The 16,743-nt window shown below is 42.2% G+C and overlaps 1 protein-coding gene across 9 annotated transcripts in view; it reads left to right on the plus strand.

Moving 5' to 3' along the window:
* TENM3 (teneurin transmembrane protein 3) overlaps window positions 1–16,743 on the plus strand; it is a 1,679,324-nt gene that overhangs the window by 456,618 nt on the left and 1,205,963 nt on the right. For all 9 annotated transcript variants that reach the window (XM_073577886.1, XM_073577891.1, XM_073577894.1 and 6 more), the window contains exon 3: window positions 14,392–14,688. In XM_073577886.1, coding sequence (XP_073433987.1) covers window positions 14,457–14,688 — 232 coding nt within the window. In that variant the 5' untranslated portion in view covers window positions 14,392–14,456. The remainder of the gene's footprint in view (window positions 1–14,391; window positions 14,689–16,743) is intronic.

Here is a 16,743-nt window from a genome sequence, read left to right on the forward strand (position 1 = left end):
CACAAGAACTACACCTACATATTCAGTCTTTTTTCAGCAGAAGATTATCATGACAGAACTAGTTGTCTCATGCTATGCAGTCCTACTGCTTTGTGTAACCCCACCGCTGACCGTGTACACAGTAATCTGCCAATCAACAGTGTCAGCAGAGTTATATAGAGCTCTGCATTCTAAGTACTCTAAATACTTATGTAACTCCCTGACTCCTCATGTAACACCCTTAAAAACCTTTTATATTTCTCCTGCGATGTATGCTAATAGGGTCTGTCCGATCCGATGGGCGTGGCTTCGGTTCACTCACTCCACCACTTTCCTTGACTGCTGCACACAGTCATTGACATGGGCAGATCGCTGTGAGAGATCGCGCCTGCGTAGTCAAATGGTTTCTCCCGCGTGCGCAGTATGCTTTGCCCAACTGTGGGCAAAGCCGAAAAACATACGGCGCACGCACGAGAAACCATTTCACTGTGCAGGCGTGATATCTCACAGTGATCTGCGTCATCCACGTCAAGTACTACATGCAGCAACCGAGGAGAGGGGTGGCGTGAGTGAACCGAAGCCATGCCTATCGGACCGGATGGACCCTATTAGCATACATCACGGGAGAAATATAAAAGGTTTTTATGGGTAATACATGGGGAGTCAGGGGGTTGCTTAAGTATTTAGGGAATGCATAGCTGACACTGAATAAAATATTTTTTGCTGGTAGGACAGAAAACTGGTGACAAGTTCCCTTTAAGATAAGAATTACCTATGAAATCCATTTAAGGTGCCAATAAAAGTGGTTAAAACTTTGCTGAACCCACCAATTATGGTGGAAACAGATGATCATCTAATGTGTATGGGGCCTCCCATACATATCCTGAGTAATAGTCTGAAGGAAATAAGAATCTGACATTCAGAAGTAAATCATCCAATCCAATTTTTTGGACAGCAAATAAGCGTCTGTCAGATGATTCCGGCATTGGTGCTCTCAAAGAGAACATTCAGCCGAGCCACTTTGAATTGTGCAGTCGGGAGAGATAGCTTTCTAATGTACATGGCCAGCTGTATATGGGCCTATAAGTGGCCAAAAAAACATTTTTAACAGTTATTTCTGTGTAAACATGGCAGTGGTTAGCCAATGAATAAGCTTGTTCATCGACTGATTTTTTCTTTTGCTTGGTATAAAAATAATTCGTGTGGGCAGCACATCTCATCTTCCCTTGTAACAGGGAATGTGCTGCCAACTATTCAAATTGTATGGCGATCAAGCATTCATATAAGAGATCATTTGTTCCCATACAATCTGCAATGGTCCATGTAAAGTGGCCTTTTAATGAGCACCGCTTTAATTATTATATTGATTGCCACAAAATCAGCATGTTTAACTGTGTCTTAAAGGGGTTATTGGAACTATTTTTTTTTCTCTATTGGCCTAAGAACTAACAGGCAGGTAGTTCTAATTACCACTAATGGTTGCATACCGATCCAGCCGGTGATTTTGCAGCTTCCAATGACATCATGTCGTCTGAGCGCTGCTTCTCTTCTGCTCTGTTCTGTTGATGAGGTGTGACTGCTGATGTCATGCTGATTGACAGCCGGCTCCCCACTGCATAACTGTCGACATGCTTGTTCTACCCAGCGCCAGCTCAGAGCGATCACGAACATCTTCTGATGGCAATTCTACAACTTCACATCAAGAGTGCAGATCTTTCTCTTTCATGCTGCTCTTTTGACATGGCTGCCAGCATTATGCTGATTGACAGCCAGCTCCCCACAGTTACGCAGGGAATATCTGGCTGTCAATTAGCATGATGTCTGCAGTCACACCTCATCAACAGAGCAGAGCGGAAGAGAAGCAGCTGCTCCATTGACGTGATGTCAGCGGAAGCCTCAGAATCTCTGGCAGGAAGTAGTCTGTGACTGCTCTGAAGTTGCAGAGATCAGCAACAGGGCACAACACGGAAATAGTTAGCAACTACCTGCCTGTTAGTTCTTGGGCCCATAATAAAAAAGTAACTTAGTCCCAGATAACCCCTTTAAGACAAGAAGTAAAAACAGAAGAGCATTACAAGTAAAGCAAGGTTTTACCAGTCACTGCTCATATTATGCACGTAGCATTTATATTAATATCTCATAAAGTTTTGCTAATTTTTAATCTTGCTTGGATAGATATCTGTGATTGGCAAAGCATGACTTATTCAATGGGCTAAATGTTACAAGTTGGTCTTGAAGTTAGACTGCACTCTGAACAATAATGATTACAAGTGTGCAGAAAATCCATTGCCGTGAATTCACTGCTTTGAGGCATGTTCATTTTATATGCATCCAGCTGACCTGGTAACATCATTTATATTATATGATATTCAGAAACGCGCTTGAGTAAGGTATCTATAGCATATTATATATTTCCAGCTGAATGTTTCATGGAAAATTGCTCTAATTTGCACTTTATCACCCTAGATACCTAGATTTATGTTATTTTCCATACTGAAAAATTACATCCGAAAAGTTTATACAGGAACCTTATTTTACAGCATTAGTGCTCAGTGGAAAGATATGGAATTCCAAGAAATCTTAGAAGGGATAGTGTCTGAAGCCGGGTATACGTATGAGATAGCTGTAGTTGCAGTTATTTCTTCTTCCGCCATCACTTATTTCCAAAAGGATAGGAGAATAAACTGCTGCTAGACGTTGAAATCCAACACACCCAATGATTCCTTCTCCTGGCACCTGTAGCGGGAGACCCCGCTACAGATTACAGTGCACATGGGACATATGTGGGTCCGTGAGATTTCAACTCTCCCATATTTTAGTCTACTCTGATCTTTAGAACTTCTAAGAAAAACCTTGGGAAATTTTAGGAATATTCTTGATGTTAGCGTAACTTTGAAGATCAAACTTAATTTCCTTTGCATAATATTAATATATCTCAGTCAATTTACCACCAGCCTTATGGAGCAAGACATGTAGCACTTGGCTTCTCATACTCAGCATTATTGCACAGCGTATTTTGTTTCAGCGTTACTATACAGCACATTCCTTCACCATTTATGCGGGGTATGTTTCCCAATATGTAGAACACATGGATAGGTTTCAACTATGGACCTAGCTTTTCTTAACCTATCTTCACCATGTTTACATATGCCCTCACAGTGTTTTCTCCTTTAGTCCTCACTCTCCTTCGCTATCCCCAAACCCCAGAAGCCTCTAACCAAATAATCATCTCCCCTTCCCTCTTTCCTCCCCACCTGACCTCCTCTGCGGAACTGCTCCTCAACCTCACATCTGTCCGAATGAAACATAAAACAAGCTGCCCACTCTCCTTCTCCCATCTACTCTCCCTTTCTCTGCTTCTCCTCACTGCTGGCGACATATCTCCCAATCCTGGACCCCCACAGCTCTCACCCCCCACTACTTCCCCTTCCTACCGCTCCCTATCTAATAAGAACTACCTCAATCTTTCCAACTTAAAACCTGTGCCATTGACACCCAACCCCCTGCTCCCTCTCTCAGGAGCACTTTGGAATGCCCGCTCCATATGCAATAAGCTCCATGTGATTCATGACCTCTTTCTCTCTCACAATCTTGCCTTCCTAGGCCTCACAGAAACATGGCTGACACCATCTGACACCGCCTCCCCTGCTGCGCTGTGTTACGGCGGCCTCCACTTTACCCACACTCCTCGCCCTGGCAACAGACACGGTGGAGGAGTGGGTCTTCTCCTTACTTCCAACTGCACCTTCAACCCAATCCCACCTCTTCCCTCTCTAATCCTCCCCTCTTTTGAAATCCACTCTGTCCGCATCTACTCTCCCTCCAACCTCCAAGTGGCCGTCATATACCAACCTCCAGGCCTGACCACTGCCTTCATTGACCAATTCTCTACCTGGCTTCTTCATTTTCTTTCAACTGACACCCCCCACTATCATCATGGGTGACTTCAACATCCCCACTGATACCCTTCAGTCAGTAGCCTCCAAACTCCTGTCCCTTACTTCATCCTTTGGACTTACTCAGTGGTCCTCCTCAGCCACCCACACAGATGGACACACATTAGACCTGGTCTTCACCTGTCCCTCTATCTGACCATCATCTACTCACTTTCTCATCCCTGTCCTCCTCACCTGGCACCCATGTCCAGCAACACACCCCCGCAGAAACCGTGCACACCTAGACACCCACGCGCTCTCTGACTCTATTCTACCACTGGCATCCATATCCTCACTCCATGACACAGACGGTGCCACTGCTTTCTACAATGTCACTCCTGCATCAGCTATTGACACGGTTGCCCCTCTTGTTCATGGCAGAATGTGACGTATCAACAGACAACCTTGCAACAATAACACCACTAAAAAGCTCCAGCAAGTGTCCAGGATTGCAGAGCGGCACTGGAAGAAAACAAATTCCCAAGATGACTTCACCACATTCAAACAGGCAACACTCGATTTCAAATCTGCCCTCACCTCTGCTAAATAGGCCTACTTCACAACCCTCATATCTTCCCTATCTAACAACCCAAAACAGTTATTCAAAACTTTTAACTCCCTACTCTGCCCACCACTGCCTCCTCTAACCTCCCTCATCTCTGCCGAGGACTTTGCCACACACTTCAAAAACAAGATTGACCAAACAAGGCAAGTCTTCGTCACTCAACCACCACAACCCCTTTGTATACCAGACCAATGCCCAAACCCCATAACCTCACTCTCCAATATCACTGAAGGGGAGCTTAATCGCCTCTTCTCCAAATCGCACCTCACAACCTGTGCACTTGACCCCATCCCATCCCAACTCCTCCCCAACCTCACTACCACACTTATCCCATCCCTAACCCACCTCTTCAACCTATCACTAACGTCTGGTACCTTCCCTGCTGCTTTCAAGCATGCCACAATCACGCCTATCCTTAAAGAGCCAACTCTTGACCAAACTGCTATGTCCAGCTATTGCCCAATATCATTGCTTCCATTCGCTTCCAAACTCCTGGAACAGCACGTCCACACTGAACTTTCCTCCCACCTATCATCTAACTTGCTCTTTGACAATCTACAATCTGGATTCTGCCCCCATCACTCCACTGAGACAGCCCTGACCAAAATTACTAATGACCTACTTACAGCCAAATCAAATGGACAATACTCTATACTCCTGCTTCTAGACCTGTCCTCTGCATTTGACACAGTTGACCACTGCCTCCTACCACAGATCCTCTCCTCCTTCGGCATCAAAGGCCTTGCCCTATCCTGTATCTCCTCTACCTTTCCAACTGCACATTCAGCATCTCCCACTCCCAAACCACCTCCTCATCCCACCCTCTCTCTGTTGGAGTCCCCCAAGGCTCTGTTTTAGGACCCCTACTCTTCTCAATCTATACACTTGGTCTGGGGCAACTCATAAAGTCCCACAGATTCCACTACCACCTTTATGCTGATGACACTTAGATCTACCTCTCTGGCCCAGACGTCACCTCTCTGCTGTTCAGAATCCCAGAGTGTCTATCAGCCATATCCTCCTTCTTCTCCTCTCACTTCCTCAAACTCAATGTAGACAAATCTGAACTCATCATCTTTCCTCCATCTTACAGATCTTCCTTACCCGACCTAGCTATAACAATTAATGACATCACACTTTCCCCAGTACCAGAAGTCTTCAGCCTCGGATTAACCTTTGACTCTGCCCTGTCCTTCAAACCGCACATCCAAGCTCTTTCTACCTCCTGTCTCCTCCAGCTCAAAAATATTTCCAGAATCCATCTTTCCTCAACCCTAAATCTACTAAAATGCTTGTGCATGCCCTCATCATCTCCAGCCTCGACAACTGCAACATCCTTTACTGTGGTCTTCCTGCTAACACCCTCGCACCTTTCCAGTCCATCATTAACTCTGCCGCCCGACTAATTCATCTCTCTCCTCGCTACTCCTCCGCTTTTCCCCTCTGCAAATCTCTTCATTGGCTCCCATTCCCTCAGAGTATCCAGTTCAAATTACTAATACTGACCTACAAGGCCATCTATAACCTGTCTCCCCTGTTATGATTGGGTCACCGAGGAGGAAAAAACAACACAAGCCAAGTCTCAGAAAACCAGAGGGGTTAGTAACTATGCAGATTGCATATCCCTGATCTTACCACACAACTAGCAGCAGTCGTGGAGCGTACCTACGATGATCCTAGATGCCTCGTCACAACCGGAGAGCTATATAAGCCTTAAGCAGAAAAGAGGAAAACTAACTGCCCCAGAGCAGACTCCAAAGGAAAGACAGCCCCCCACGTGTATTGACGGTGAAGCAAGATGAAAACACAACAAAGGCAGAAAAATAGGCTGATCAAACGATGGGGCCCGACTAACTAGAAAGGACAGGAAAGGAAAGACACTGTCTGCAATCTGTCAAAAACCCTACCAAAATAATGTCCAAAACTTCTGATAGCAAAATTAACCCTGACGTCACTAGACTTCTCCCACTATATCAGCACTCTGAAATATTCTGAGACAGAGCAAAAAGAGGCCAATCTAATAAGGGACCAAAAGGCAAATACAGATAAATAGGAGTGGAAATTCAGCACAACCCCAGCATGGGCTGGCTGACCACAAAAAACTGAACTGACCAACAAGAGCAAGTGTGAACAATAGCAAAAACAAACTTAACTTGAGAAGACTGGAACAGAGCTGAAGTCCAAGACCTGAGAAGCAGACTGAATCACCAGCACCAGGATAGGGCATAGGCTGTCTTATATCCAGTCTGATACTCCAGAGATCCAATCGTTATCCTCCTAATCAGGTGGCAGATCACTACCAATTAAACCAACCTCACTACCTCCTGTCACCACCAGAGGGAGAACGGAAGGAGGAGCAGAAAATGAGTTCACAACACTCCCCCATATGTCTCTGAACTAATTTCCCGATACCTTCCCTCATGTAATCTCCGGTCCTCCCAGGACCTCCTTCTCTCCTCCATACTTATTCGCTCCTCACCCAACCGCCTCCAAGACTTCTCCCGAATAGCCCCTATTCTCTGGAATTCTTTGCCCCAACAAGTCCGACTGTCAACCACACTTGGATCCTTCAGACGGAACCTGAAAACCCACCTCTTCAAGAAAGCCTACAGCCTGCAATGACCCCACTACCTCCTCACCACTACCGGAGATATCATCTCAACCAACACCGGAACTGCTGCAACCCACCAACCTACTGTCTCCTTCCACACCATCCTGTAGCATGTAAGCCCGAAAGGACAGGGTCCTCTCTCCCCTCTGTATCAGTCTGTCATTGTTAGTTTGTTTACTGTAAGTGATAGCTGTAATTTGTATGTAACCCCTTCTCATGTATAGCACCATGGAATCAATGGTGCTTTATAAATAAATAATAATAATAATAACTAAATCACTTTTTGCATATTTATAGAAGTGATCTTTTTCAACTTGGTTATGCATACAGATTATTTCACCTTGATAAAATCTTTCTCTCTTCGGCTACAATATTTTATGGAAAATATATCCTGTTTTCTAGTAATAATCAAAGGATCAATTAGCAAAGTGTTTATCTTGCAAATATTATGAAATCTGAACATGACCCATCGTTAAAAAGGTTGTTGACTACCCTAACTCAGTTATTGTTATTTGCCATAAATGCTCAAGGACAATACCCTAAAGATTCCAATTACTTGTCAATTTTCGAGCTGTTTTAAGCTATTCTGTCCCCTGCCACCAGTGCTGTTATTTTCAGTTTTTCAGGATCCTTTGCTCCTTTCTGACTACACTTCACATCAGCCATAGTGCTGTGCTGCAAGCTAGTATATATAGAGCTGCAGGAATGCTTTCAGAAATAGAAAAATACAAGTTAATATTTCATTTTCTATCAATTAAAAAAATGCAAAGTGAATAAACAAGAGAAAAATATAAATGAAATAAACATTTGGTGTGACCAACTACTGCTTTCAATACAGTATCAAAGCATCAATTCTAGGTACAGGTGCACACAGTTTTTCAAAGTTTTGTTGCAGAATAAGTTTTGAGGAAAGCGAAGAGGTTACTCCAAACACCTTGAAGAGCTAACCACAGATCTGTGGAAGTAGCTATGTGCAAATCATTCCACTTCTTTTTGTAATCCCAGACAGACTCGATGATGTTGAGGTCAGGGTTCTGTTGGGGCAAAATCATCACATCCAAGACTCCTTGTTCTTCTTCATACTGATGATATTTCATAATGACATTGGCTGGATGTTTGGGGTTGTATGTCCTCTTGCAGAATACATTTGGAGCCAGTCAGATTCTTTCTTGATGATCTTGCATGAAGGATAAGTATTTCCCTGTATTAGCATTAATCTTGCCTCCATTTGCTGAATGGCAGCCCCAAATTTGCAAGGAATGTCCAACACGTTTCACTGCTGCCTTCAGGCACTCATTACTTTACCACTCTCCAGCTTTTCTTACAGCCAATAATTTCACAATTTGACTTATAAGTCCAAAGCACCTGCTGCCATTTTCTGCAATATAGTTCCTATGAGTTCTTGCATAGAATGAGAAGTCTCTTGGTCTTGTTTAAATGTCAAATATGTGATTTTTGATCGCAATATTTCCATGAAGAGAACTTTTGGACAGACTTGTCCAAAAAATAGTTGAGCATACCTGGGTCTCACTAGTTATTGCTAGTTCTGAGCAGATTGCACTTCTTGACATCTTCTGATTTTGAAGGGAAGAAAATAGGATAACGTCCTCAAACATACAGCCAATGGTATTAAGAACTGCAGGGTGGGCCATTATATGGACACACCTAAATAAAATGGGAATGGTTGGTGATATCAATTTCTTGTTTGTGGCACATTAGTATATGGGAGGGGGGAAACCTTTCAAGATGGGTGGTGACCATGGTGGCCATTTTGAAGTCCGCCATTTTGGATCCAACTTTATTTTTTCCAATGGGAATAGGGTCATGTGACACATCAAACTTATTGAGAATTTCACAAGAAAAACAATGGTGTGCTTGGTTTTAACATAACTTTATTCTTTAATCTCTTTCTGCCATTGGACGTACTATCCTGTCCATGTGACCTGGGACTTAATTCCCATGGACGGGACAGAACGTCATAGCGACCAGCGGCGCCCCCAAGGGGAGCGCCGCTGATCGCGGCCGGGTGTCAGCTGATTATCACAGCTGACACCCGGCACTATGCGTCAGTTGCGGTCAGGGACCACCCCCGACATGTTAACCCCTGGCACACTGTGATCAAACATGATCGCAGTGTACCGGGGGATTAGGGAAGCAGCAGGGAGGGTGCTCTCTCTATGCTTTCCTGAGACCCCCAGAGCAGCGCAATGTGCTGAGATGCTCTGATGGTCTCCTTCCCTGCAGGCCCCCAGATCCAAGATGTCTGCGGGGGCCTTCGGGGGCCTGCAGGGAGGCGGCTTCCTCAGTGCCTGCAGAGAGCAGGCAGTGAGGAAGCCTGTGCAGTGCCTGTCCGATCGCTGATCTGACAGAGTGCTGTCCGAACTGTCAGATCAGCGATCTGACACATTACAGTGATGTCCCACCCTGGGACAATAAAATAAAGTAAAAAAAAAGTGTAAAGATAATTTATAAAAAATCCCTAAATAAATTTAAAAAAATAAAATGGAAATAAAAAACAAAACAAAGCAATAAAAGTACACATATTCAGTATTGCCACGTCAGTAACGACCTGCCCTATAAAACTATCCCACTAGTTAGCCCCTTTAGTGAACCCCTTAAAAATAAAAATAAAAAACAAAGCAAAAAACAATGCTTTATCAGCATACTACCGAACAAAAAGTGCAATAATGCGCAATGCAAAAGACGGATATAAATAACCATGATACTGCTGAAAGCGTCATCTTGTCCCACATAAAACAAGCCACCACACAGCGTCGTTAGCAAAAAAATACGAGTTATAGCTCGCAGAATAAAGCGATGCAAAAATAATTATTATATAAAAAAAATAATTTTTATCTAAAATTGTTTTCATTGCATAAAAGCACCAAAACATAAAAAAGACATAAATGAGATATCACTGTAATCGTACTGACCCGAAGAATAAAATCTCTTTATCAATTTTACCACTCGTGGAACGGTGTAAACGCACCCCCAAAAGAAATTCATGAAATGCTGGTTTTTGTTCACTCTGCGTTCTAAAAATTGGAATAAAAAGCGATCAAAAAATGTCACGTGCTGGAAAATGTAACCAATAAAAAGTCAACTCGTCCCGCAAAATATAAGACCTCACATGACTCGGTGGGTCAAAATATGGAAAAATTATAGCTCTCAAAATGTGGTGATGCAAAAACTATTTTGACAATAAAATGCGTCTTTTAGCGAATGACAGCTGCCAAACATAAACCCGCTAAAAATAAAAATTTTCCCATTAGGGTTTGGGTTAGGGCTAGGGCTAGGGTTAGAGTTAATGCTAGGGTTAGAGTTAGGGCTAGGGTTAGGGCTAGAGTTAGGGCTGAGATTAGGGATAGTGGTGTGTTGGGGTTAGGGTTTGAGTTAGAATTGGGGGGTTTCCACTGTTTAGGCACATCAGATGCTCTCCAAATGCAACATGGCGTCTGATATCAATTCCAGCCAATTCTGTGTTGAAAAAGTCAAACGGTGCTCCTTCCCTTCCAAGCTCTGCCATGCACCCAAACAGTGGTTTACCCCAACATATGGGGTGTCAGCCTACTCAGGACAAATTGCACAACAACTTTTGGGGTCCAATTTCTCCTGTTACCCTTGGGAAAATAAAATATTGAGGGCAAAAATATCATTTTTGTGGAAAAAAAAATATTTTATTTTATTTTAATGGCTCTATGTTCTAAGCTTCTGTGAAGCACTTGGGGGTTCAAAGTGCTCACCACACTTCTAGATAAGTTCCTTGGGGGTCTAGTTTCCAAAATGGGGTCAGTTGTGGGGGGTTTCAAGCGTTTAGGCACATCAGAGGCTCTCCAAACGTGACATGACACCCGCAGACCATTCCATCAAAGTCTGCATTCCAAAATGTCTCTACTTCCCTTCCAAGCCCCGACATGTGCCCATACAGTAGTTTTCTCCCACATATGGGGTATCAGTGTACTCAGGACAAATTGGATAACAACTTTTGGGGTCCAATTTCTCCAGTTACCATTAGGAAAATAAAAAAATTGGGGACTAAAAGATCATGTTTGTGGCGTTATAAACTTCTGTGAAGCCCTTGGGGGTTCAAAGTGCTCACCACACATCTAGATAAGTTCCTTGGGGGCTCTATTTTCTAAAAAAGTGACATTTGTGGGGGTTTTTCACTGTTTAGGCACATCAGGGGCTTTCCAAACGCGGCATGGCGTCCGATCCCAATTCCAGCCAAAAAAGTCAAATGGCTCTGCTTCCCTTCCGAGCTCTGCTATGCGCCCAAATAGTGGCTTGCCCCCACATGTGGGGTATCAGCATACTCAGAACAAATTGCACAATAACTTTTGATGTCCTGTTACCCTTGGGAAAATAAAAATTGGGGGTGAAAAGATCATTTTTGTGGAAAAAATATGATTTTTTAGTTTTACGGCTGTAAGTTATAAACTTCTGTGAAATCCTTGGGGGTTCAAAGTTCTCACCATACATCTAGATAAGTTCCTTGGGGGTCTAGTTTCCAAAATGGGGTCAGTTGTGGGTGGTTTCAAGAGTTTAGGCACATCAAGGCTCTCCAAACGCGACATGGCGTCCGATCCCAATTTCAGCCAAAAAAGCCAAATGGCGCTGCTTCCCTTCCGAGCTCTGCTATGCGCCCAAATACTTGTTTCCCCCCACATATGGGTTATCAGCATACTCAGGACAAATTGCACAATAACGTTTGGGGTCCTGTTACCCTTGGGAAAATAAATATTGGGAGTGAAAAGATCATTTTTGAGGAAACAATATGATTTTTTTAATTGTATGGCTATACGTTATAAACTTCTGTGAAGCCCTTGGGGGTTTAAAGTTCTCACGACATATCTAGATAAGTTCCTTGGGGGATCTTTTTTCCAAAATGGGGTCACTTTTGGGGGATTTCCACTGTTTAGGCACATCAGGGGCTCTCCAAACGTGACATGGCGTCCGATATGAATTCCAGCTAATTTTGCATTGAAAGTCAAACGGCGCTCCTTCCCTTCTGAGCTCTGCCATGCGCCGAAACAGTGGTTCCTCCCACATATCAGATATCAGCATAATCAGGACAAATTGCACAATGACTTTTGATCTCCAATTTCTCCTGTTACCCTTGGTAAAATAAAAAAAATTGGACCTGAAGTAATTTTTTTGTGAAAAAAGTTAAATGATCATTTTTCTTAAACATTCAAAAAATTCCTGTGAAGCACCTGAATGGTTAATAAACTTCTTGAATGTGGTTTTGAGCACCTTGAGGGGTGCAGTTTTTAGAATGGTGTCACTTTTGGGTATTTTCTATCATATAGACCACTCAAAGTGACTTCAAATGTGATGTGGCCCCTAAAAATAAAATAGTGTTGTAGTAAAAATGAGAAATCACTGGTCAACTTTTAACCCTTATAACTTCCTAACAAAAAAAATTTTGGTTCAAAATTTGTGCTGATGTTAAGTAAACATGTGGGAAATGTTGTTATTATGGTTTTTGTGTGCCATATCCCTGTGATTCAAGGGCATAAAATTTCAAAGTTGGAAAATTGCAAAATTTTCAAAATTTTCGCCAGATTTCCATTTGTTTCACAAATAAACACAAGTTATATGAATGAAATTTTACCACTAACATGAAGTACAATATGTCACAAGAAAACAATGTCAGAATCACCGGGATCCATTGAAGCGTTTCAGAGTTATTACCTCATAAAGGGACAGTGGTCAGAATTGTAAAAATTGGCCCTGTCATTAACGTGCAAACCACCCTTGGGGGTAAAGGGGTTAATAAGTTATTTTCAAGTTTATGACCACTTATAAAATGTGTTCAAAGTGCTGCCCATTGTGTTGAATTGTCAATGCAACCCTCTTCTCCCACTCTTGACACGGGGGGGCCTAGTGGCTGTTGTTTATCAAATTCATGATAAGTGGCGGCACTCATAGTGCCACAAATCTTACTCTAGCAGGGATTGGAGTAGGATTTATGGCGAGACACACACTACTCATCCCATGTTCATGATTCATGAAGAGGCTTGCTCCTCTTAAAGAAATCTGGAGCCTCCCACTCCAGCCCATCTATTTATCAAGACCGGCATAAACAACATCTCCATTCAGATTACACAGAGGAGGCTCACAACTCTCTCATAGAAGTCATTGGGACCCAAAAAGTGGCATAACAGTTTTGAAAAATCACAAACATTATTGCACAATGGATAGTTGAACCAAAATTTCACGCCTTTTGGCGTTTATATGGCAGGTTATAATAGCTCTTCCAAAATGGGTGTAGCTGGGAGGAGCCGGAGTGGGACATAGCCATGGATATGGCCACCTGTCAAATTTATCAAAAGGGCCAGCATTTTCTACTTTTGATTGGAGTAACTTTTCTTTTGCATGCCACTCATAAAAGGTGCCAAATTCATTAAGCGGTGGGTACCTCTTAGTGAGTTTGGCACCTTGTTCTCCAGCAAGACTGGCATAGCATATGATTGATCGGCCTCAATGTGTCATTTTCTTATTTTTCTCATCTCAAGGTGTCTGCTGTAAAGAAAATGATGCTTTTCATGTAAAGAAATAAAAACAAAAATATGCAATCTATACATAAAAACAACAGAAAAAAAGCATTCTCAAGATTCTTTTTGTTTGCACAAGCACATTGTATGTTTCTGCTTATAAGCATTTTAATGTCACTATATCCTTGTTCAATCATTTTCAACATTGAGGGATACAATGGATAAAGATAGGTAAAATAATATCAGGATGTTGTCTGGTTTCAGGGATGATATTATAAGTAGTGTCCATATAACAAGTGGGACCCATCGTGTATTTATGTATACGTGGAATTCCTGAGCTTTGATTCCTGGGATTAGTTTCATTGTTGCATACTCTGAGTATATCTAAAGCTTATGTCAGATAGTAATATTTATACTTAGTGAGAACCTATAAATTATCCCACTAGAAAAAATCTAAACACATCAATCTTGTCATATACAGCAAATGTACACCATCTCATCCTAAAATAAGTTTTTCTATCTTTTACTGTACTCATATCGTCTTTAACCTTTTATTTTCCTGAACTCTAATGTATTGGTTGCAGTCCACAATGCTTGCTATTTTCTTTTTGTATCGTCCCACAAAGCCCGGATCTTCTTTTCATGTACCAATTGTAAGCCCTATGTATAATGTCAAACGAAATATAACTGCAAATAATGTTCTACAAAATCCCCAAAACATCACAACAGTTTGTATATGTCAGGCATGGTCACTTGATTTGTTACTTTATTGAGTAACCATTTGCTTTTGTGTCTCCTGTGTAGGCAAAATAAAGTGTGAAGACATTTTCAAGTAAGCCGGGCTGTTGTGGGCACAGAATGAACTTAATATGGATGTAAAAGAACGTAGGCCTTATTGTTCCTTGACAAAGAGCCGACGAGACAAAGAAAGACGTTACACAAATTCTTCGGTGGACAATGATGACTGTAGAGTGCCTACACAAAAATCGTACAGCTCGAGTGAAACCCTGAAAGCTTTTGATCATGATTCTTCACGGCTGCTCTATGGAAACCGGGTGAAAGACCTGGTTCACAGAGAAGCAGATGAATATACCAGACAAGGTACGTTCTTATATGTGTCATGTATATTTATACACTATTAATTTAGCAACAGAGGATCAACCTTGACCATTGCGAAAAATCATAGAGAATATATTTGGCTTTTCACAAAACCCTACATGACTGCAAAAAGAAGTTCTTTAAAACTTTTCGAATGTCGCTAGATAAAATGTTCTGCAAAAAAATAAAGGTATGGCTTACTATGTGCCAAACAAATATAATCATATGCAGTTGTGTGAAAAAAATGCTTGCCTCCTTCCTGATTTCCCATTCTTTTGTATGTTTGCCACACTTCAATGTTTCAGATCACCAAACAAATTTAAATATTAGACAAAGATAACACCAGTAAACACATAATGCCGTTTTTAAATGAAGGTCTTTATTAAGAGAAAAAGAAATCCTTGTGTGAAAAAGTGATTGCCCCCTAAATCTAAAAACTGGTTGGGCCACCCTTAGCTGCAACAACTGCTATCAAGCGTTTGTGATTACTAGCAATGAGTCTTTTACAACACTCTGGAGGAATTTTGGCCCACTCATCTTTGCATAATTGTTGTAATTCACCCACATTGGAGGGTTTCCAAACATGAACCAACTTTTTAAGGTCATGCCACAGCATCTCAATCGGATTAAGGTCAGGACTTTGACTGGGCCATCCAAGGTCTTAATTTTGTTTTTCTTAAGCCAGTCAGAGGTGGACTTGCTGGTGTGTTTTGGATCATTGTCCTGCTGCATAACTTAAGTGAGTTCAGTTAGAGGTCAGGAACAGATGACCGGACATTCTCCTTCAAGATTTTTGGGAGACAGCGGAATTCATGGTTCCATTTACCACACAAGTCTTCCAGGTCCTGGATCAGCCCCAGAACATCACATTACCACCACCATATTTTACTGTTGGTACGATGTTCCTTTTCTGAAATGCTGTGTTACTTCTACGCCAGATGTGATGGGACATACACCTTCCAAAATGATCAACTTTTGTCTCATCACACAGAGTATGCACCCAAAATCTTGGGGATCATCAAGATGTTTTCTGTCAAAGCTGAGACAAGTCTTTATGATCTTATTGCTCAGCAGTGGTCTTCGTTTTGCAGGCCATTTTTCCCAGTATCTTTCTTAAGTTGTAGTCATGAACACTGACCTTAACTGAGGCAAGTGAGGCCCACAGTTCTTTAGCTGTTGTTGTGGGGTCTTTTATGACCTCTTAGATGAGTCATCACTTTGCTATTGAGGTAATTTTGAACATCCGGCCACCCCTGGGAAGGTTCACCACTTTTCCATGCTTTCACCATTTATGGATAATGGCTCTCACTGTGGTTTGATGGGGTCCCAACGCTTGATAAATAGCTTTATAACCTTTTCCAGACTGATAGATATCAGTTTATTTCTCATTTGCTCTAGAATATCTTTGAATTGTGGCATAATATCTAGCTTTTGAAGAACTTTTGGTCTACTTCACTTTGCCAGGCAGGTCCCATTTAAGTGATTTCTTAATTAAAAACAGGTGTGACAGTAATCAGGACTCTGTGTGGCTAGGGAATTTGGATCAAGCTTTCCAAAGAGGTGATAAACCACAGTTCATTTATGTCTTTAGGGGGAGGCAATCACTTTTTTACACAGTTCCCTGTAGGTTTGGATATTTTTTCCCTTAACAATGAAGACCGTCATTTTAAAATTGAATTTTGTGTTTACTTGTGTTAAATTTGTCTAATATTTAAATTAGTTTGATGACCTGAAACATTTAAAGCCCCTGTCACACTCAGCGATCACACTAGCGAGATCGCTGCTGAGTCACAAGTTTTGTGACGCAACAGCGATCTCACCAGCGAGATCGCTGTGTGTGACACTTATCAGCGACCGGCCCCCCTGCTGGGTATCACTGATCATGCTGGAATGGCCTGGACAATTTTTTGCTCATTGGTCTCCCGCTGGCCAGCACGCATCGCTGCGTGTGGCAGGCGGGAGACCAGCGATCAGCAAGCTGGAGCTGGTAACCAAGGTAAACATCGGGTCTCTAAGCACCGTGCTTAGAAACCCGATGTTTACCTTGGTTGCCAGCTC

Source organism: Dendrobates tinctorius, unplaced genomic scaffold (genome assembly GCF_039654945.1).
Source record: "Dendrobates tinctorius isolate UK_male_01 unplaced genomic scaffold, ASM3965494v1 ptg000008l, whole genome shotgun sequence".
In the NCBI taxonomy this organism is placed as follows: Eukaryota; Metazoa; Chordata; class Amphibia; order Anura; family Dendrobatidae; genus Dendrobates; species Dendrobates tinctorius.